At 43.1% G+C, this 23,740-nt stretch overlaps 1 protein-coding gene across 9 annotated transcripts in view; it reads left to right on the top strand.

Annotated features, from left to right (window-relative positions):
- LOC109865600 (double-stranded RNA-specific editase 1-like) overlaps nt 1-23,740 on the top strand; it is a 183,011-nt gene that overhangs the window by 131,819 nt on the left and 27,452 nt on the right. For 5 of the 9 annotated variants that reach the window (XM_031793955.1, XM_031793949.1, XM_031793952.1 and 2 more), the window contains 5 exons: nt 5,398-5,466; nt 8,539-9,464; nt 12,218-12,332; nt 20,154-20,322; nt 20,648-20,799. In XM_031793955.1, the coding sequence (XP_031649815.1) occupies nt 5,439-5,466; nt 8,539-9,464; nt 12,218-12,332; nt 20,154-20,322; nt 20,648-20,799 (1,390 nt within the window). In that variant the 5' untranslated portion in view covers nt 5,398-5,438. Of the gene's footprint in view, nt 1-5,397; nt 5,467-6,890; nt 9,465-12,217; nt 12,333-20,153; nt 20,323-20,647; nt 20,800-23,740 lie in introns of all 9 variants that reach the window. The other 4 variants (XM_031793961.1, XM_020453918.2, XM_031793965.1 and 1 more) reach the window with 3 other exon arrangements.

Raw genomic sequence — 23,740 nt, 5'->3', positions numbered from 1 at the left:
AATTTTCTGTTTCTCTCCTCTCCCTCCCTCTCTCTCCATCCACCCTTTCCCTGTCCGGCGGCTGCAGCTCCCTCCACGGAAGCGTTGTGCTATCGCTCCACCGCAGCGAAAGCGAGGGATGAAAGACGAATCAAAACACCGTATTTCCCTCGGGCCCTCACGCCGCCGAGATTGAATTGGAGTTTTCTCATCTTCTTTCTCATCTTTTCTCTCCCCCTCCCTCGCCCCAACCATCCATTGAAATACCATCTGAAACCAGCCCCTTTCACAACTGGTGGGATATGGTATTGTTTTGGCAAAAGGAATAAAAAAGAGGAGCACACATCTACCAGTGCAAGACCTCTAACCCGATAATAGGAATCTAATAATCATAAGCATAATCTACTGGTTAAGCCACACATCTTTAGCTTGGAGACTGAACGTTATGCCACCGATGTTCCTTACTTCAATTGTTATGGCAATTCAATTGTTATGCCCCCGTTGTTCCTTACTTCAATTGTTATGGCAAAAGTTGTCGTTTTTTTCGCCATCTTGTCAATGACTCGCCTTTCTTACTTTCCGTAGCCAGAGTGGAACACTGATATGACACGCTGATCGCTGACACCAATTTGCGCCCAACAATTGTAATGCTAAAGAACACCCTATTGAGTCATAGGAATTTGGAAGGAATCTCTCTCTTAAATCTGGTATGAAAGTGGAGACCTGGTCTGGACCAGTGGTGGAAAAAGTACTCAATTGTCATACTTGAGTAAAATTGTATATATTAAGCACACCAGATGGTATAATCTTCTTAGTTTATTATTTATTCCCCACCAAAAATTGTAACCCAATTTTCATCATATCCAATTGGTAGTTAGTCTTGTCCCATCGCTGCAACTCCCATACGGACTCGGGAGAGGTGACTTGAGAGCCTTGCGTCCTCCAAAACACAACCCTGCCGCACTGCGTCTTGGCACACTGCACGCTTAACCCGGAAGCCAGCCGCACCAATGTGTCGGAGGAAACGTCATACACCTGACGACCGTGTCAGCGTGCATGCGCCCGGCCCGCCACAGGAGTCACTAGAGCGTGATGGGACAAGGGACATCCCGGCCAGCCAAACCCTCCCCTAACCTGGACGACGCTGGGCCAATTGTGCTTAGCATCATATCTGAGTGTGTCCCTGGCTGTCCGTATATTTGAAAAACAAGAACATCAAGGGGCCTCCCGGTCGCAGCCGGCTGTATTGAGCCAGGATCTGTAGTAACGCAGCTAGCACTGCAATGCGGTGCCTTAGACCGCCGCGCAACTCGGGAGGGCCCTTGATGTTCTTGTTTTTAAAATGTACGGACAGCCAGAGACACACTCAGACATTATTTACAAATGCAGTATTTGTCCTCCAGATCAGAGGCACTAGGTATGACAACACTTTATATGAATAGGTACGTGAATTGGACCATATTGCTGTCCTGCCTGAGCATTCAAAATGTAACAACTACTTTTGGGTGCCAGTGAGAAATGTATGGAGTAAAAGGAACATATTATCTTCAGGAATGTAGTGAAGTAAAAGTTGTCGAAAAATATAACAAAGTTGAGTTGTTGTTACTTAAGTAGTACTTTAATGTATTTTTACTTCAGTACTTTACACCACTGGTCAGGATGCTCCTCTCTACATCGATTACTTTTTTTACAGCCACTGACCCATGTGGAGCAAAAAAAAGCAGCTGGTTAAATGCGGCCTCTGTGGATTGACTGTGGGCAAACACTGAGGCCAAACAGATGCAGCTGTGCTAACACTGGGTCTAAGCAGGGCTGAGCTGTCCATCCAGCACTCTGATACCCCGGCCTGGCACCCTTCATCTGGCTACTGAGGCATAAAGTGATACGACTAATACCCTAACAAGACTTCTCCCTCAGATCATCGACAGACAACTTATTAGTTAGTTGGGCTGAATGACCAGACAGGTCTCTGGTTCTGCCTTTGTTGTGTCCTTGGCCCTAACTCACCACTGGATTTTATTTGTCCTTGCAGCGTAGTTTTTATGAATGCTGTAGATGCACGGGCCTTAGATTGGAACAGATCTCATGGCTGCTTACTGATTCATGAGCGGCTCGTGAGCGAAGCGGTGAAACGGCTCTGAGACCTCATAATAGAAAGCGACGGGCGCACGAGCCAGCCTAAATGGGCGAATCTCGAAACCTCTAATCGCCAAAGAGGCATTTAGCGTTCAAGCCTACGGGTGAAATAGGGTACAAGGTGGGGAGGTGCCGGGTGGGGGGGGGGAATCATTGGACGAAGGAAGGACACCTGGCTGGAGTTTGACTTGGCTACCTAAATCACATAATCCCTCCTACCCCCACCCAACTAACCCCCTCACAACCGCCCCTTTTCATTTTCAATCATAGGACTGAATATTAGTCTTTTAATAGGGTCGTAATTGTGCTAGCATATTTGCTGTCACCCACCATTAGCCAAGATTAATTAGGCCATTTAATTTAGCTTAAAGTGTCGGTCATGAGGAATGGTGCATGGGAACAAGGCAGAGAGCTGGAATCAGCACAATCTGCTCCCCGTCATAACCACTCTCTCTCTCTCTCTCATTGGATTCATCATGATTTCGGCACTCCTGCTTCACTTGTGCTGTAGTTGCAGGGGGACCAAGCTGTTAGACCGGCACGTGAGTGTGTGTGTGTGTATTGCGTGTGTCTCATTCACCTCTTGACTACTAGGATGTTATTTTAAAAGAGAAATTCTCATCGACTTACTTCGCTAAAAGGGCTGACATTAAATGTTCTATGCAATGATTTTTTTCTAGTTGTCGAATTTCTAGTGTAAGTGGTTCCATGGAAGGACGACTGTTGTACACATGGCCATCACAGCTTCTACTTATGTTACATACTACAGCTGCGAATGAAGACCAGTGCATTGGACTGGGGAAAACAGAAAATATATTCCCATAAGAGAATGTGATTATTAGCAAAGAGCATTTCTTTCTAGGCCAGAAACAAACTAGGCACTCCCTTGGGCGTTCATGTCTGGGCCTGGATCTGGGCTATGTTCAATACGAACATGATCAACACTGCTATTTAAGACTGGAATTGGAAAGTTGATATATGTAGTAGAATTATTTGTTACTTCTTGGTAAAATATTAAAATAATTCATCACATTTGGTAAAAACATAAATTTAACAGGTTCTGAAAACACACAGTACCAGTCAAAAGTTTGGACACCTACTCATTCAAGGGTTTCTTTCTTCTTAAAAAACAACAACTATTTTCTACATTGCAAAATAGTAGTGGAGATGTCAAAACTATGAAATAACATGTATGTAATCATGTAACAACCAAAAAAGTGTTAAACAAATCAAAATATATTTTAGATATAGAAGTAGCCACCCTTTGCCTTGATTACAGCTTTGCACACTCTTGGCATTCTCTCAACCAGCTTCATGAGGTAGTCACCTGGAATGCATTTCAATTAACAGGTATGCCTGTTAATTGAATTTGTGGAATTTATTTCCTTAATGCATTTGAGCCAATCAGTTGTGTTGTGACAAGGTAGGGGTGGTATACAGAAGATATCCCTATTTGGTAGAAGACCAAGTTCATATGGCAAGCTCAAATAAGAAAAGAGAAATGACAGTCCATCATGACTTTAATACATGAAGGTCAGTCAATACAGAACATTTCAAGAGCTTTGAAAGTTTCTTCAAGTGTAGTCGCAAAAACCAAGCGCTTTTATGAAACTGGCTCTCATGAGGACCGCCACAGGAAAGGAAGACCCAGAGTTACCTCTGCTGCAGAGGACAAGTTCATTAGAGTTACCAGCCTCATATTGCAACCAGAATAAATGCTTCACAGAGTTCAAGTAACAGACACATCTCAATATCAACTGTTCAGAGGAGACTGCATGAATCAGGCCTTCATGGTTGAATTGCTGCAAAGAAACCACTACTACAGGACACCAATAAGAAGAAGAGACTGGCTTGGGCCAAGAAACACGAGCAATGGACATTAGACTGAAAAATCTGGAAATCTGTCCTTTGCTCTGATGAGTCCCAATTAGAGATTTTTGGTTCCAACTGCTGTGTCTTTGTGAGACGCAGAGAAGGTGAACGGATGATCTCCGCATGTGTGGTTCCCACCGTGGAGCATGAAGGAAGAGATGTAATGGTGTAGGGGTGCCTTGCTGGTGACACTGTCTATGATTTATTTAGAATTTAAGGCACACTTAACCAGCATGGCTACCACAGAATTCTACAGCTATACTCCATCCCATCTGTAGTTGGACTGTAATTTGTTTTTCAACAGGGCAATGACCCAAAACACATCCCCAGGCTGTGTAAGGGCTATTTGACCAAGAAGGATAGTGACGGAGTGCTGCATCAGATGACCTGGACTCCACAATCACGATGGTTTGGCATGAGTTGGACCACAGAGAAAAGCAGCCAACAAATGGTCAGCATATGTGGAAACTCCTTCAAGACTGTTGGAAAAGCATTCCTCATGAGGCTGTTTTGGAGAATGCCAAGAGTGTGCAAAGCTGTCATCAAGGCAAAGGGTGACTACTGTGAAGAATCTAAAATATATTTCAATTTGTTTAACACTTTTTTTTGATTACTGCATGATTCCATATGTGTTATTTCATAGTTCCCTAAACTATTCTACAATGCATAAAATAGTCAAACAAATAAATAAAAACCCTTGAATGAGTAGGTGTGTCCAAACTTTTGACTGGTACTGTCAATATATTTGTTCAATGTCCCCAGAGTAATACATATTGAGTGCTTTAACCGTAGATCATTTCCCTCTTGAGATAGATAGGGCTCACAGGCAATCCTCCAGTACAACTGTGTGTTCTTGATGTATGACTTAAATGTTAAGTATGATTGCAGTAGAAATCTCAGGATTAGATTCCAGGCCAGACACCACATTCACCTGCAGAGAGTCGAATCTGCTCACCTAGAAATCCATCGGCTTTGCTGTACGGTACAACTGTTCGTGTACTGTAGTGCATTTTCTACCTCCAGGTAAATGGCTGTCTGTGTCATGCCCGGCTAAAAGGCATGTCCATGTCAATGGTTGTATATCTCCCGGCAGGCAGCTGAAAATGAGGTCTAATCGGACGGATATTAAAGTCACAATACACTGCTTCCGACTATTACGGCCTGTCAGCACCGGGCCCCCTCTCCTCTCTCGCCCAGATTAGTATTCACCTCTGAATATTTATACACTCACCGTAGGCTTAACCTGGCTGTGTCACCCCCCCCCCCCCCCCCCCCCCCCCACACACACACACACACACTTGGTCCCCTCTTATAGTTGTACGTGTTTGTGTCTTCACATGGGCGTGTGTTATTTGTGGTAGAGACATCTAAGTTGAGTTTGACCATCCCTTCCTCTCGTGTTGTTCTCAGGTGGAGCCGGAGCTCGGCAGCCCCGGCAGAAGCTCTTCACCATGGACGTGGATGAAGAGGAGAACATGAGTGAGTGTGTCCGTCTCTCCCTTGGTCCAATTGTCTGTCTGCCTGTGTCCATTTGTTCCCTTACCGGATCCCCTGCTTACACACACACACACACACACACAAAGGACATACACAAAGGACATACACAAACTACAAGCACCGCACATACAGAAACCTCACTGCAAAACTCCATAAATTCCATGGATTCAACTTGTATTGCTATATGCACACCCTTAAAAAAAAAATGTCATCCTCACTCACACATTCAAATTTAATTGGACATTTTGGGAGGAATCTGAGCTCCAACCAGCCGTGCCTATGAATGAGTCTCTGCTCTAGATCTAGATCCCCACCTCTCTGAACAGACAGAAGAAATGGCTGCCTGGTCTATCCAATCCCGGTTTCACGCTGAGGGCCTGCTGACAATGTCACCTCCATTACAATTGGCCGATTTCTGTAAATGTTTTCCAAAACGCTAGCTACTGGCTCAAAACAGAGGGGGACATTTCATGGAGTTTTGATACTGTGACTACTGTTATCATTTATCTCCAGGTTAGTTAGCCACTGTAAAGATGGCTACAAAACATATTACTCCGAGCAATGGAAATGTGTCATTTACTTGAACACCAGGAGGAGTTCATCATATTTGTTTGTTCCTCAAGTATGCTCACATTCATACCGGCTGGATTCCAGTTTGAAAAACAGTGTTCGGGAAACATACCCACTGATATGCTCACTGACATTCAAAATACGCAATAGCCTCAAAATAATATTAAGCTACTCCACTGAAATCGCCGGGACATTTACATGTTCTGTAGCTGTACTGAAATGAAAGTAATTAGGCCTAAGTATTAATTGGCTCATCAATAGTCAACTTTCACTGAGCGTACGAAACATTAAGAACACCTTCCTGATATTGTGTCCTTTTGCCCTCAAAACAGCCTCAATTCGCCGCGGCACGAACTCTACAGGGCGTCGAAAGCGTTCCCCAGGGATGCTGGCCCATGTTGACTCCAATGCTTCCTAAAATGTTCAAGTTGGCTGGATGTCCTTTGGGCGGTGGGCGATTCTTGAAACACACAGGAAACTGTTGAGCGTGGAGAAACCCAACAGCATTTCAGTTCTTGACACAAACCGGTGCACCTGGCACCTACTACCATACCTTGTTCAAAGGCACTTAAATCTTTTATCTTGCCCATTCACCATCTGAATGGCACACATCTACAATCCATGTCTCAAGGCTTAAAAAGTCCTCCCCTTCATCTACACTGATTTGAAGTGGATTTAACAAGTGACATCAATAAGGGATCATAGCTTTCACCTGGATTCACCTGGTCAGTCTATCATGGAAAGAGCAGGTGTTCTTAATGTTTTGTACACTGTCTATAATGGCAAAAGCCACTTATTGTTACAGTATTCATGCCTTTGGTTTTTCTCCTTTGTAGTTATTTCCCTTACATCCCCTTGTTAAGACTCCTTCTTGCCTGGCTTGTGCATGGCTACCCCAGAGTCCACCAGCCTATTCTCAATGTGTCAGTGATACTCCCCACTTCAAGACCTCCTCCGAAAAGCACTCACACACTTTCATGTTGCGTAATGTATACATACTGTACCTTAAATTACACGAGGCAAATACATATCTGAAAACTTGGAATAAACTACATCCAAAGTAAATGAAATCGTGTACATTATCGTTTGTGTGGAACATCCTTTAAGGCTATTAAAGAACATCCTTGAACAAGGCAGTTTAACCCACTGTTCCTAGGCCCGTCATTGTGAATAAGAATTTGTTCTTAACTGACTTGCCTAGTTAAATAACAAAAAATAACAAAAAAAGGCATGGGCACATTTATAAGGAGGGGTAGGGCTTCATGTTAGTCTGGGTATATAAGAGACAAGAATTTGTTAACACGTGAGAGCAGGATTTTTTTTTTGTCTGGCTTGTGGGATGTGCCCTCTATTTTAGTATGCAGAAACTCGACGAACATCAGCGCCTGTCTGAAGCTACGGATTCTGTGTTCAGAAGTCGATGGAAACCCCAACAGAGCCTCTGAAGAGCTCTGATCTCAGCTAGTTTGAAAATGCATATTGTGATATGTTTCTTTTGAAAAGTAGAGCTCTGCGTTACCAGAAAGTAAATTGATTAGGTTGTCTAAAGATCTAAAAACGTCTCGGAGGTTTTCTCAGGTTGGACCCTTTCATCCTTGTCAGACTTTGTTGGTCTTGCGGAATGTGTCCTCTTCCCCTTGCTCTTCCTCGCACTCTTCCCTGCACCCTCCCATCTTCCCAATAAACCCTGTAATTTGCACTGCCGGGTTCTCTCTCCCCTGAGTACCGAAAGGAGTAACCTATCAAGCCTTTGCTGGAGGATGTTATAAATGAAAATTTTGCCAACATTCCATCCGCTTTGCCAACAGGACCTGGTGATGTGTGCTCCTTGCAATATTCTAGAGCTGCAATTCCACTATTATGAGAGCTTGCTCAGCACTCTTAACGCCAAACTATCATTAAAAAGCCAGCAGATAAGAGTATCGATACTTGTGCGGTGAGGAACAGGTGATCAAATCTGCCTGTAAAGTAAAGATCTGTTTGTTTGTATGCGTGTGTGTGCGTACCCCAACTCTTCCACATATTTTCCCCCCTGATTCCTCCCTAAACTAACATCAACAGAAACCTGCCTGACCACGGCTAGCAAATGCCGTGGTCAGGGAGGGAGGAACTCAATATTTATTTTGTTGTGCTGGCCTGATTTTCCTATCACTTATTTCTCCATTTACATAGTTATTGTATAGATTCAACCCTTCTTGCAATGCCATAGAATCCAACTTCCCTTGAATATCCAAGAAAGTACAGTCCTATCATTATGACAATTATTGGCTATTTTGCCAAAACTTAATTGCTAAATGGATTTTCCTCTTGAGATGTATGTTTGATACTTTTGGGTCAATGTAATATCAGTTAAGCCTCTCTAACAAATAAACATAGCACACATCACCAGTTCAGTTCCAAAGAGTGATATAGGAATCTATAAATTTTACATTTACAAGATCCTGCAACGAAGGCGTTGTAAGTTACTCTTTCTGGGCACCGCAGGTTCGAGCAGCACTGACGTAAAGGAAAACCGTAACCTGGACAACGTCTCCTCCAAAGAGGGGGAGGCTGTAGCTGAGCAGCTCCCCAACGGCAGTGGCGGGGGCAGCAGGAAGCGCCCCTTAGAGGAGGGAAACAATGGCCACACGCACTCCAAGTTCCGGGCCAAGAAGCGTAAGAAAACGCCAGGCCCGGTTCTACCCAAGAATGCCCTTATGCAGCTGAATGAAATTAAGCCGGGGCTGCTGTATAAGCTGCTATCTCAAACGGGTCCAGTCCACGCTCCCGTGTTTGTCATGACCGTTGAGGTCAATGGGCAGCTGTTCGAGGGCTCAGGTCCCACCAAGAAGAAGGCCAAGCTGAATGCAGCAGAGAAGGCACTGCGCTCCTTTGTCCAGTTCCCCAACGCCTCCGAAGCGCACCTGGCTATGGGCCGGACACTGACAGTCAACACAGACTTCACATCCGACCAGGCCGACTTCCCAGACATGCTCTTCAACGGGTTTGAGACGCCCGCACCGCCCGAGGACTCCTTTTACCTGGGCTCCAATGGCAGCGGCTGCTTAAACTCGCTGGGAGAGTACTCCATGCCTTCCACCCCAGGTGCTAACTTAGCCCAGGCCCTGTTGCCCCCTCCCTCATCCTTCACATCGCCCTCGAGCGGCAAGAACCCTGTCATGATCCTCAATGAGCTGAGGCCGGGCCTCAAGTATGACTTTTTGTCCGAGAGCGGCGAGAGCCATGCAAAGAACTTTGTCATGCAGGTGTCGGTGGACTCACAGCAGTTCGAGGGCTCTGGACGAAACAAGAAGCTGGCCAAGGCCCGGGCCGCCCAGGCAGCCCTCTCAGCACTCTTCAACATGCAGCTGGACCAGACGCCCTCCCGACAGCCCATCCCCAGAGAGGGACTGCAGCTCCACCTACCCCAGGTAAGAGCCCAAACCTAGGTCCCTCTGAACTAGCCCACTCTGTCCCCAGTCAAGACCCTTTTTTTAGAACAGGTCATAGCACCAACATTGTATCTGCACTCACTGACTGTGGGGGAAAAAAATAGGGTGAATCGTTTTTTAATGGGGATGAGTAACACGGTTTATACTCTACATGTAATGTTTTCAGGCACTGAACAAAGAAATCATGGCACTTATGCCCTCAAGCACAAAGGTCTTAACACCCTAGAGTCCAAAACAGAGCTTCCCCAGAAAGTATTCCTTCTCTGTAATATATTATGGGGAGCCAAAACACTTATGCAAGGCTTTCTCAAACTGTTGTGATTTTTTTTTGAAATTATTAATACAGGAGTGCCTTAACTATTTATAAATATCTGGATGTTTTGGTCAAAGAAACCCATCTGCTGAGAATGAGAGTTTGAGAATAGGTCTTTGTTATATTGGAAACGTTCTATTGGCTGATGTTGGTTTTAAAGCTGAGGACACAAAGGTATTTTCACAACTGGAATTAGCTAAATCTCCCCCCTCTTAATCACAATGTCTTTGAGCTTATCTAAAGAGCTTCAGTGTCTGTCACATGCCTCTACTACCTCATATTTTTAAGTATTTTCTTTATGAAAGTTCCCAACGGGAACATTGGGTGCTCTTGCCAATCATCGCTGGGTTTGAGATATTAATTGAAGATGAAATGATCAAGCCCGAAGGATGATAGAAGATGAGACAGGAGTTGAAAATGTAAGGCGCTTTAGTACCGAGATGATGTGTATGCATGCGAGACATCTATTTACACATCTCCCAATCAGGCTCCCCTAATCGCCAGCTGAGAACACCAGGAAATAGCATGCCTCATTTTTTTAGTCTTGTTGAAACAACTACAATTGACTGTCCAGTCTCTTTCCTACCTAGATGTGAGCCCTATTCAATTGAGGCACTCAAAGGGGTTCCCAGAGTTTAGAGTTAGGGTTAATGTTGTAGGAAATCTGAAATGCAATTATTTTACTTAAGTCTTGTTTACTTCACTTATTAGCCTGAATAAAATCACCCTTTGTGAAGATGTTGTTTTTAAACACTTTCAAAATTGAATGTGATTTTTCTTCAAATGTAATACGATGATACAGTGCTGCTCACACATTGTCGTGGGACAGAGTTGTGTCTAGAGCTTGAGTCCGTGGTTAGGGCTAGGTTTTAGTAAACGTTTACTGGGGTGTTGTAGCTGGGAGTCAGACTGTATCTAGCTCGACTTCATCCCTGGATTTGCACTCCACTAGTCGTGCTCCGTAACTGCTTTGTGACTTTACCACATACATACGTTTTGCTACTGGGAATGCTACTGGGAATGCTACTGGGAATGCTACTGGGAATGCTACTGGGAATGCTACTGGTAATGCTACTGGGAATGCTACTGGTAATGCTACTGGGAATGCTCGGAGTGTAAACCCAGCATTGCAGGTGCTCAAAGAAGGTATCCCCTTTTTAAAGCCTGCTCTTTTCGAAGACTCAATATACTTGGGTTTGGTTTGATAAGAATTGGGGGGGTGAGGATGGGGATTGGTCATCACAGGAAGTGACTGTCAGTCCTGCCGGTGTGTGCAGAGAGAGTGCAGTCTGCACGAGTAAGCAGCTAGTGGGGCTAGACTGTCAATTGGCTTCAATTGTATTTTCTCCCCAGGAACATTTCCCACTTTTTTCTTTTTTTCATTCTTTCTTTACTCTCTCCTCCACTTGTCATCGGTCTGGTTCCTTCAAAACTGGCAGCTCGTGTCAATGATTCTGCACCTGCTAATTGGTCTATTAATTCTCTGTCGGTTAATATTTATTAAATGTACCATCAACCGAGCGTTCCATATGGACGGGGCTAATTAGGAAAGTCAGGAAAACATGAGTGATAGAATGCCCTGTTAGTTATTGCCAGACTGGAATTGCCTGACTGTTTTTTTTGGCAGGCTGCTTTGTTCCCCCGGAGGTTAACAGAGACAGAGAGTCCACACGTTTCTGCACTGCTCTGCAACCAACCCGCAACCAACCTGCGGAATTCCAAAGTCAAATGAAATGACTCTGAAGTATCAGGGGGAAGTGATATTTGAACTGATCTCGTTCATTTGTGCCCATCCAGCCGTCGCCTCTCCTTGGTTGTAATCATTTTCAGCATTTAAGAACACGAATTGAAATATTTACACAGGGTTCTTTACCAGAATAGACACCCAGTTTCTTTATGCAATCAGCATTCAATAACACATCAAAATATTTGCAAACATAATGAAAATGATCATGCTTAGGTAGGACATAGAATGTAAGACAAGAAGTGAAGACCTCGAGATCCTGAACATTAAGTGATGTTGTACTCCGTCTGTGATCAAAGTCTATTGTGGCTTTTTGATTGTTCAGGCCGCATGGAGGAGGAGATGGCTGTGTGTACTTTCTGGTTAATTTGGGGTTCCTCCTTCAGGTTGCTCCTTTGGTCCTGAGTTGGTGTCCTTATGCTTGTTGCTCTTCTGTTGGTTCCTTGCTTGAGTTGCAAAGGCTGTGCTCTAGTTGTCTTCTCCTTCTTTTCTTGAGGGTGGAACGCTTCAAATCGTTTGACTTTTATTGTTGATCTGTGATGTCATCTGCTCCCCCACTTGATTGAGCAGGATGAAATGAGCAGGATAAACTCATCCGAAACAGGCAACCTACTACCTGAAGCCTGTGGTTGTTGTGTTGCGTGTCACATCTCTGCTGTCTGTGTGCGGTCCCAGGTCCTCGCCGACGCGGTCTCTCGCCTGGTTGTGGACAAGTTCAGCGAGCTGACGGACAACTTCACCTCCCCCCACGCGCGGCGGAAAGTCCTGGCAGGGGTCGTCATGACAACAGGTACGCTTTGTTACTAGGCCTAATGGGAAAACACTGCGTTCTCCACTCTCGGGGGCAATGCCGCTGCCAAACGGTACACCACTAGATTTGTACAGACCATAAAAACACAGCCATACTGTCTGCAAGTGGCTGACGTGTATAGATGGGAGGAAATTAAGCTTCCTTAACCACATGATGGGTGGGATTAGCACCACCTCTCAATCATTGTGCACATCAGTTTTCCTTTTGAGTTCGTGGTTCCATGATTGATAGTGCACGATGCTGCTGTTCATCATTGGCTTTGTAAGCCTCTTTTCCTATTCATATATATATATATATATATATATATATATATATATATTTTTTTTTTTTTTTTTTTTTTTTTACAAAAATACACATGCGCATATTTGTATGCCTACATAAGAAACTACAGTGTCTTCAGAAAGTATTCATAACCCTTGACTTAATCCACATTTTGTTATCACATCCTGAACCATTTGGGGCGGCAGGGTAGCCTAGTGGTTAGAGTGTTGGATTAGTAACCGAAAGGTTGGAAGTTCAAATCCCCGAGCTGACAAGGTACAAATCTGTCGTTCTGCCCCTTGAACAGGCAGTTAACCCACTGTTCCTAGGCTGTCATTGAAAATAAGAATTTGTTCTTAACTGACTTGCCTAGTAAAAAAAAGAAGGAAAAAAAGGAAAAATTCAAAAGATTCAATACATTTTGTTCTTACCCATTTACCCACAATACCCCATAATGACAAAGTGAGAACATGTTTTTAGTATAACATTTAAAAAAGTCGTATTGATAATGAAATGCATTCATATATAAGTATTCACACCCCTACGAGCTCAGGTGCATCTCATTTCCTTTGATAATCAAATCAATCACGACAACTTGATTTGAAGTCTACCTGGACATGATTTAGAAAGAAACACAGTTGTCTATATAATGTCCCACAGTTGAAAGTGCATGTCAGAGCAGAGACTTTACCATGAAGTCCAAGGAACTGTCCATAGATCTCCCAAAAATAATTATGATGAGGCATATATTTGGAGAAGGATATTAAACCATTTCTAGCGTGTTGAACCTTTCCAAGAGCACTGTGATCTCCATTATTGGGAAATAAAAAAAGATGGAACTACCAGACTTCCGACCAATTGAGCAACCGGGCAAGAAGGACATTGGTCAGGGAGGTGACCAAGAACCCAATGCCCACTCTGACAGAACTGCACAGTTCCTTGGCTGAGATGGGAGAACCTGCCAGAAGGATAACAGTCTCTACAGCACTTCACTAATCTGGGCTTTATGGGAACGTGGCCAGACGGAAGCCACTCCTGAGAAAAAGCCACATGACAGCACACATGGAGTTTGCAAAAAGGCACGTGGAAGACTGGCACGTCTTAACACCATTCCTAAAGTGAAGCATGGTGGTGGCAGCATCATGCTATTGGGATGCTGTGGAAATGGTAAGGAAAGAGGGAACAATGAATGAAGCCAAATACAGGCAAATCCTTGATGAGAACCTGCTTCAGAGTGCAAACGACCTTAAACTGAGGACAAAGACCCCAACAGGACAAAGACCCCAAGCATACAGCCAAAGCAACGCTGGAATGGCTTCAATGGCTTCAGTCCTTGAGTGGCCCAGCCCAAACTCCAGACTTGAATCCCATTTAAAAAAACTTGAAGATTGCGGATAACCGCCGCTTGACATCTAACTTAAGAGGTTGAGAAAATCTGCAAGGAAGAATGGAAGAAAATCCACAAATCCAGATATGCAAAGCTGATACAGACATACCCAAGACGACTCAAAGTTGTCATCGCCACCAAAGGTGCTTCTACAAAATATTGACTCGGGTGTGAATACCAGTGCTTAATTTGTCAAATCGGGAGGTCCCGGAACACAGTGAGTGCGAGTGAGGGGATATCAGGGGGGCTCTGAGATACCGGGAACACATTGAGAGAGAAAAAAAGTGTCAAACACAACACAACATAGCAGCAGACAAAGTTAACAACCAAGTAGCCTACTATCTATGGTGGTGAAACAGACAGCACTCTCCAAGGTGCTGATTAATTCAAAGCGTTTGAGACGTCACTGCAATATGCCCACATACTTGAGTATAGCTGTGGGGCTTAAACAAGCCTAATTTTCCACAACCGCCATATGCATACATACAGTACCAGTCAAAACTTTGAACCACCTACTCATTCAAGGGTTTTTCTTTATTTGTACTATTTTCTTTTTTTTAACACATATGGAATCATGTAGTAACCAAAAAAAAGTGTTAAACAAATAAATATATTTTAGATTCTTCAAAGTAGCCACTCTTTGCCATGATGACAGCTTTGCACACTCTTAGCATTCTCTCAACCAGCTTCACCTGGAATGCTTTTCCAACAGTCTTGAAGGAGTTCCCATTGTGTGTAGGGCAGGTCATCTGATGCAGCACTCCATCACTCTCCTTGGTTAAATAGCCCTTACACAGCCTGTAGATGTGTTTTAGGTCATTGTCCTGTTAAAAAACAAATGATATTCCCACTCAGTGCACAAACCAGATGGGATGGCGTATCGCTGCAGAATGCTACGGTAGCCATGCTGGTTAAGTGTGTTTTAATTCCAAATAAATCACAGACTGTGTCACCAGCAAAGCACCATCACGCCACCTCCTCCATGCTTCACGGTGGGAACCACACATGCGGACATCATCCGTTCACCTACATGGCAGTTGGAACGAAAAATCTCTAATTGGGACTCATCAGACCAAAGGACAGATTTCCACTGGTCTAATGTCCATTGCTCATGTTTCTTGGCCAAAGCAAGTCTCTTCTTCACATTGGTGTCCTTTGGTAGTTGTTTCTTTGCAGCAATTCGACCATGAATTGGTCGCGGCAGCGTAGCCTAGTGGTTAGAGCGTTGGACTAGTAACTGGAAGGTTGCGAGTTCAAACCCCCGAGCTGACAAGGTACAAATCTGTCGTTCTGCCCCTGAACAGGCAGTTAACCCATTGTTCCCAGGCCGTCATTGAAAATAAGAATATGTTCTTAACTGACTTGCCTGGTTAAATAAAGGTAAAATAAAAAAATAAAATAAAAATGAAGGACTCCTCTGAACAGTTGATGTTGAGATGTCTGTTACTTGAACTCTGTGAAGCAGTTATTTAGGCTGCAATCTGAGGTTCAGTTAACTCTAATGACTGTGGTATTTATTTTCCTTTGGCGGTCCTCATGACAGCCAGTTTCATCATAACACTTGATTTTTGCAAATGCACTTGAAGAAACTTTCAAAGTTGACATTTTGCGGATTGCCTGACCTTCATGTCTTAAAGTAATGATGGACTGTCGTTTCCCTTTGCTTATTTGAGCTGTTCTTGCAATAATATGGACTTGGTCTTTTGCCAAATAGGGCGATCTTCTGTATACGACCCCTACCTTGTCACAACACAACTGATTGGCTCAAACGCATTAAGAAGGATAGAAATTCCACAAATGAACTTTTAACAAGGCACACCTGTTAATTGAAATTCATTGCAGGTACTACTATGTCATGAATCTGGTTGAGCGAATGCCAAGAGTGTGCAAAGCTGTCAAGGCAAAGGGTGGCTACTTTGAAGAATCTCAAATATAAAATATATTTTGACCTAACACTTTTTTGGTTACTACATGATTCCATGTGTTATTTCATTATTTTGATGTCTTCACTATTATTCTACAATGTAGAAAATAGTTAAAAAAATAAAAACCTTGAATGAGTAGGTGTGTCAAAACCTTTGACTGGTATTGTAAATTCTCAGCTGGGGGGCTTATAAGACCCGAATTTCATATAATTTTCATGACATGTAGCAGTAGAACAAATGTCACAATATTGGAATATAACTTCAAATAAAATAAATCAATGTATGGTAGGCTACAGCAGAACACACATATGATAGGAATGTCATGTTCAGATTACAAACTTCTTATTTACTGTGAAGGTAAAGAATTTAAAAAAGTCCTACAGTAGTTTTCAAAACCTCTCTCCATGTCAAGTCCATTTAACTCCCTGAGAGTCCTGGGGCTGTGAAATTTAGCTTCCTAAGTCTGTTCTGAACACTCTAGCTGTGGCGTATTTTTTTCATTTTGAGTGTTAACTATAACCTGGGTGTCCTCTCTAACCTTGTCTACAAGGCTTTTTGCCACCAAATGCGCCTTGGTTCGGGCATGTTCAAAACTCGCTAGTAGGCTTATTAGCTAGTGGAATTGCCTGTGGTGATGCTGAACTGGTGGGATTAGCAGCACTGCTAGCTAAGGCATCGCCAACAGTTTGCCCATCACTTCTCTCCTCCGGCAATGACAGTTCTCTGGCTCGTTCTGGGTTCAATTCACCATCTTTCTCAGGGTTTTTGGACTTCAAAAATCTAATTTAATTGCCTCTTCTTGTTCATTTTTTATTTGGCTTTCCCCACAATTAAAATTCAGTAGGATGACGACATGTGACGTGATAACGTAAGGACGACCTCTTCACTAGCTGACCACTTCTACCAAGACCTGTGTCAAGATCAGTTCCTTACAAAACAGGCCCTCCCCATAACCTCGAAGTACAAATAAGAGAGCAGGACTGGAATCAGTGTGGCAGGATAGGATGATTACACAGAAGGATCACCACGCTATTGTACTATTATAGGATTGATGCCGGAACAAACAAAGTCAAATCTGAGAGGTGCCCGGATCCTGTTCAAATGAAGCACTGGTAAATACTTAGTGGTTCTTCCTTTAAAAGTTATGAGCTTATGCCGCGCCCGTTTGTGGTAGATGGTGGCATTCTGTCATTGCACCACACTATCACCAGGGGGAGTTAAAACGCTGATCTAACGGTAATCTAAACTGTGGCAATTAATGGAGGCGTCTCTGGCACTAGAGTGCTGCATCAGGCAACAACAACAAACAGTCGGTGGTTCTGAAGTTAAGAGAGAACTTATACAAAGGGGGAATTTCACTTGACATGTGGACTGACGATTTTCGAAAAATAGGCATGGTGGGCTTTTGGTTTCTCTCCCTCTAAAACAGAAATGAATAATACAAAAAAAACTGGCTTTATTTACAAATTAGTACGAATGTCTCACCCCATGTTCAAGAATGGCCTTTTTCACTTTTCAGATTACAATCGCTCACTTTTGGTTATTTGAAACTAAATCTCTAAAATATATATTTTTTTAAACAAGCCATAGAATTTTTTTTTTTTACAAAAGTAAGGAACTTGTCTGTTGGCCCTGCATTAAATACCAAAATTGGTTAAAGAAAATTGTGATAAACAATATATACCACCGTCTCTTGCGCATGTCATTTTACTTTCATAATGCATCCTTATTTACAGAGCTATTATTATTATTATTAACCCTGCATCATAATTATATAAAAGCCTGTTAGGGCAAATCTGGTCTGTGAGAATATCTAACGAAGCGAGCATAAAAGGGATTTAGCTCGTCTGGTAGGCTCGCGTCACTGGTCAGCTCGCGTCTGGGTTTCCCTTTGTAGTCCGTAAAAGTTTTCAAACCCTGCCACATCTGACGAGCGTCAGAGCCGGTGTAGTAGGATTCAGTCTTAATCCTGTATTGACGTTTTGCTTGTTTGATGGTTTGTCTGTGGGCATAGCGGGATTTCTTATAAGCGTCCAGATTAGTGTCCTGCTCCTTGAAAGCGGCAGCTCTAGCCTTTAGCTCGATGCGGATGTTGCCTGTAATTCATGGCTTCTGGTTGGGATATGTACACTGTGGGGAAGATGTCGTCAATGCACTTAATGATGAAGCCGGTGACTGAGGTGGTATACTCCTCTATGCTTTTGGATGAATCCCGGAACATATTCCAGCCTGTGCAAGCAAAACAGTCCTGTAGTGTAGCATCCACGTCATTTGACCACTTCCGTCTTGAGCGAGTCACTGGTACTTCCTGCTTTAGTTTTTGCTTGCAAGCAGGAATCAGTAGGATAGAATTATGGATTTGCCAAATGGAATGTGGGGGTGCTTTGTATGCATCTCAGTGTGAGGAGTTTTTTCCCTCTGGTTGCACATGTGAAATGCTGGTAGAAATGAAGTAAAATGGATTAAGGTCCCCGGCCACTAGGAGCGCCGCTTCTGGGTGAGCATTTTCCTGTTTGCTTATGGCCTTATAGTGTTGGCTGAGTGTGGTCTTTAGTGCCAGCATCGGTCTGTGGTGGTAAATAGATGGCTAAGAATAATATAGATGAGAACTCTCTTGGTAGATAGTGTGGTCAACAGCTTATCGTACGGTACTCTACCTCAGGCGAACAATACCTCGAGACTTCTTTAATATTCGACATCGCGCACCAACTGTTATTGACAAATAGACACACACACTCACCCCTCATAGCTTCTCTGTTCTGCCGGTGCATGGAAAATCAAACCAGCTCTATATTATCCGTGTCGTCGTTCAGCCACAACTCGGTGAAAGATAAGATATTACAGTTTTTAATGTCCCGTTGGTAGGATAATCTTGATCGTAGGTCATCGATTTCATTTTCTAATGATTGCACGTTGGCCAATAGAACGGATGGCGTGGGAGTTTACTCTCTCGCCTACGAATTCTTGAAGGCAGCCTGACCTCTGCCCCCTTCTTCTCTGTCTTTTCTTCATGCAAATGACGGGGATTTGGGACTGTTTCCGGGAGAGCAGTACATCCTTCCCGTCGGACTCATTAAAAGAAAAATTAATTACACCCAAAGTCATCCAATTCAGCACCATTTCGCGCTGCTCTGAAACAAGCATGGTGACTGGTCTAGATAAATCAATGAGATTTTTATTTTTACTTTATCTCCGTTTCGGTGTTGGTTAGCCTACAATTAGGTTGTGGAAATGGTAGAATTATTTTGCTCCTATGTTGCGCCTACTCTCGACCGGTCACATTGTACAGCGCCATATTTTCCTGACGGAAACCCTGAGAGTTTTCTATTTCTTGGAATAGAAACACCATAATATTAATCAAATGTATTAAGCTACATTTCTTAATTTCTTAAAATTAATCCCATATACTATGTTCTTACAAAAAAGGTTTTAAATTCTCTAGTACAGCCAATATTAAAAACTGTCAAATGCTTCTCAAAGATGCCCTCTGGTGGTCAAACTAGCACTAACTAGCATTAATGACAACAATGGCTGACACTTAAATAATGTTCCATAGAATTCTGTGGCTGTTACGTATACTCCCTCTCCGGCCTCTAGGTCATCAGGTTGCAGATTATCCCGCACACCTGCCACCATCGTCAAGCGCACCAGCGCCTCATGACACTCACCTGGAATCCATCACCTCCTTGATTATCTTCTCTATATCTGTCACTCCCCTTGGTTCTTTCCTCTGGTGTTATTGACTTTGTTTCATGTCGGTGCATTGTTTGTGTTTCGTGTTTAATGTTTTGTTTATTTCTAAAACACTCACTCTCTGTACTTGCTTCCCGACTCTCAGCGCACTCGTTGCAGTGGCAGGCCGCACAGTGTGCTGCAGTATGACGCAACTTTTTAAAGGAAGAACCACTAAGTAAATTAGATTTCTGTATTACATTTTCAATAAATTTGCAGAAATTTCGAAAAAATATGTTTTCACTTTGTCATTATGGATTATTGTGTGTAGATGGGTGAGAGAAAAATCTATTTAATCCATTTTGAATTCAGGCTGAAACGCAACCAAATGTGAATTAAGTCAATGGGTATGAATACTTTATGAAGGCGCACTGTACATCTAAAATACAATAAAATGTAAATGAAATGGAATAATAGAAAAGTAAAAACCATAAACACGAATGCTTTTATTGAATGTAAAGGTGAATTTTGAGCCTGTCTGTTCCCTACACCCAGGCACGGACGTGAAAGAGGCCCAGGTGATCTGTGTCTCCACGGGCACCAAGTGCATCAACGGCGAGTACATGAGTGACCGCGGCTTGGCGCTCAACGACTGCCATGCAGAGATTATCGCCCGCCGCTCGCTCATCCGGTACCTCTACGCCCAGCTGGAGCACTTCCTAAGGTGAGAAGTCAAGGGGTGGAAGCAATGGCAGAAGCCATTTGAAAATAGAAACAATGACTCTCATTTTGATTGGAGTTTGTTTGGTTGTAGCTAACCTTTCGTGGGTCATGAAGTCATAGTCCTTGATTTGTATTTAGTTGAAAAAATCAAGTCGACTGTTGCATAACTTTTTCTAAATGCAGCAATTGTTGCAAATTGTTTCTTCAATTGCAACATGGCATTCCTTTTTGCTCTTGCTTCAGCTGATTCTTTTAGTCATTTTTGTTTATATGAAATGAGGTCCCTTTGACCACACTGTCCCCCTTTTTCCACCCTCTGTAATTAGCAGCAACAAGGAGGAGCAGCAGAAGTCCATATTCACGCGCTGTGACAAGCGTGGCTACCGGCTAAGGGACAACGTTCTGTTCCACCTCTACATCAGCACCTCGCCCTGCGGAGACGCACGCATCTTCTCACCGCACGAGGCCGGCATGGAAGGTATGAGGCACCCCACTTCTTACCATATGACAGTAAGAAATGTGACCAAACCGCTTGCTGACCCTTCTGTGCCACCATGTACCACGGTGGCATGATACCGGTCTTTTTCATCAGGTGCATATGTCTGGCTATCCACCGCCTGCTTAATGCTTTTAGATGTGAATCGGGCTGTGAATGCGTTCTGCCCTTAAGTTTATATGAAGCCTAGTTATTGGTTACTAGTCAGACTGTTAATGTGTGACGCACCGTCATATAAACCTAGAAGAGCATTTCCGATCATAAACGTATTGTTTTTAACCTAATGCAATTCACTGAACTATCCCTTTAATGCAAGTGAAAAAGAGCACCACCAATTGGTGTTAGACTCCGAAAGAGGTGCCGGTTTGCTTTAAAAAATATATATATATACATTTGTGATTAGTTTTTCTGAACCGATTGCCCGCAAATCGGGGCGGCAGGGTAGCCTAGTGGTTAGAGCGTTGGACTAGTAACCGACTAGTAACCGACTAATCCCCGAGCTGACCAGGTACAAATCTGTCGTTCTGAACAGGCAGTTAACCCACTGTTCCTAGGCCGTCATTGAAAATAAGAATTTGTTCTTAACTGACTTGCCTAGTTAAATAAAGGTAAAATAAATTAAAAATTAAATTGTCAAATGTCAGATTTGGCCATTGACAAGCACCTACATTGGAACGCAGTGGCTGTACAGTAATATACTATACATGACGTCAGACCTCCAAGTTCTCCACTTCACAGCACTGATTGGGTTTTGACTGACAGCCGTTCCAAACTTCAGGACTGCGCGCGACAAGAAGATACCCCCATCCGTTCCGTTAAATGGGCTACTTTTCAGCATTTGTTGTTGTCTGTGAGGGGAAAGCTGCAAATCGAGAGGAGTGGAAAGATGAGATGTTCTGAATGATGAGATGTTAAGGATTATAAAAAAATACTGCTTTGATGTCATACAAGCAAACAACACAGCCGTGAGTCCAAATGTGCACTACACATTTCCATATTTAAAAAATCTTGAAATTTACAGTATCAACATTTATGATCACTATGTTTGATCCATAGTTACAATGCGTTATAGGGTTGGGCGGTATCCAGATTTTCATTTCATCATACCATCCTTCTCTCACCTCGGGATTTACGCTATTACCGGCTTAGTACACAAGGGGGCGCCCCCCAAAAAAGAAAAACCCTTTGAAGGTCTATTACCAGAATGCTAACAAAATTGGCTCAAGTAAAAGTGAATTTCCATGGAAGGTGCTAGCTAAATATGCTAATGAGTGCAAATGAAAATAAACGAATTGCAAAGACAGTCAATCCAGCTCATGAAGTTATACATGTGTAGGTAGGAGTTACCGAATGTCATATTTGATGAGTCTGGACATTAACAACTGAATGTGAATGAGAGACATTGCGCAAATGAACAAAGTTTTGATGCATACTTGTCTGTAGGAAGAACAGTACTTGCTCTCCAACAGCATGTCTACAAGCTGTGTCTTTCTGGAGGCTCTAGAGCAACGGGCCTGCCGGAGAAGAGGGGGGAGAGCAGGCAGAGAACGGAGAGGAGAAAAAACACAAGGAAATTAAGATCGCAGTGGCAGCTGTACAAATAACTTATCCAAAGGACTTTGACTTCTCAAACACGGAAGGAAGCTAACACAATATGATGCCTCGTCACCTTATTAATTCATCCACTTAGATAACACGACCCCTAAATTAACTTGCTAACGCAGAATTTTGCATTTTGCACGCGGGGGAAAAAAGAACGCGTAAGAAATATCGAGGCACGTTTTGTAAACGCGGATCTAAAATGATTCTAATTGTAACTTCTGCTCGGCATCAGACTAATTTTGTGCTTCATTTGCACTTCTAAACTCGGATGAGAATTACGAACAAGTATCTACTTTTCTCCGGTACGTTTCTCAGTGTCGCCAGCCTATTTTTCTTCATAAAGTCCAAGATTACCTTTAAGCAAAATATTAGGAAATGTAGCTGGCTCCATTCTTTCTATGATAGGCCCAAACATTAGAGATATGATAGCCATGGATTGTATTTACAAAAAAATACCTTGCTTTTTCATTGTAAGTGTGGCTGCCAGTCAAATAGTTTCACTTCTGTGTGTTGCACATTTTCATCTAATGAAAATGAAGTTATTTTCTGCCGAATGTGTTGCACTAATGTATTTTCTATGAAGGAAAATATTTCATATGTTGTGATAAACCGTTGGGTGATGGGTTGAGCGCACAGGGATGGACACAGAGACAGGGTGGTTCAAGTCAGAAAACACAACTTTACTAAGCAAAAAATAATAAATGTAACAAAATAACTTGGATGGCTCGGTCCTTCTCATTAGTCTCCGGGAGCTTCGTTCCCCTCTGTCAGTACACTCCTTGCCTCTCCCTTTTACTCTCCCACAGTGTGACACGGTGCCTCATTTGTGGTCTGCACAGCTGGTTGGCACTCTCCCCTAATTACCCCTAATTGGTGCCACCAGCTTCGGGGTGCCCAGCCCGGGTCCTCCCAGCAGAGGGAACCAACGTCGAAACACCGACCTCCGCTCCATCACCAACACCCGGGGTAGACCTCCCGGGATACCACAACATATACAGTACCCGTCAAAAGTTTGGACACACCTGCTCATTTAAGGGTTTTTCTTCATTTTGACTGTTTTCTACATTGTAGAATTATAGTGAAGACATCTAAAACTATGAAATAACACATGGAATCATGTAGTCACCGAAAGTGAATATATTTTATATTTGAGATTCTTTCAAGTAGCCACCCTTTGCCTTGATGGCAACTTTTCACACTCTTGGCATTCTCTCAACCAGCTTCATGAGGTAGTCACCTGGAATGCATTTAAATTAACAGGTATTCTTTGTTAAAAGTTGATTTGTGGAATGTCTTTCCTCAAAGCGTTTGAACCAATCAG

Source organism: Oncorhynchus kisutch, linkage group LG2 (genome assembly GCF_002021735.2).
Source record: "Oncorhynchus kisutch isolate 150728-3 linkage group LG2, Okis_V2, whole genome shotgun sequence".
Taxonomy (NCBI): Eukaryota; Metazoa; Chordata; class Actinopteri; order Salmoniformes; family Salmonidae; genus Oncorhynchus; species Oncorhynchus kisutch.
Note: the sequence above shows the minus strand (reverse complement) of the source record. Positions and strands in the feature narration are given on the sequence as shown.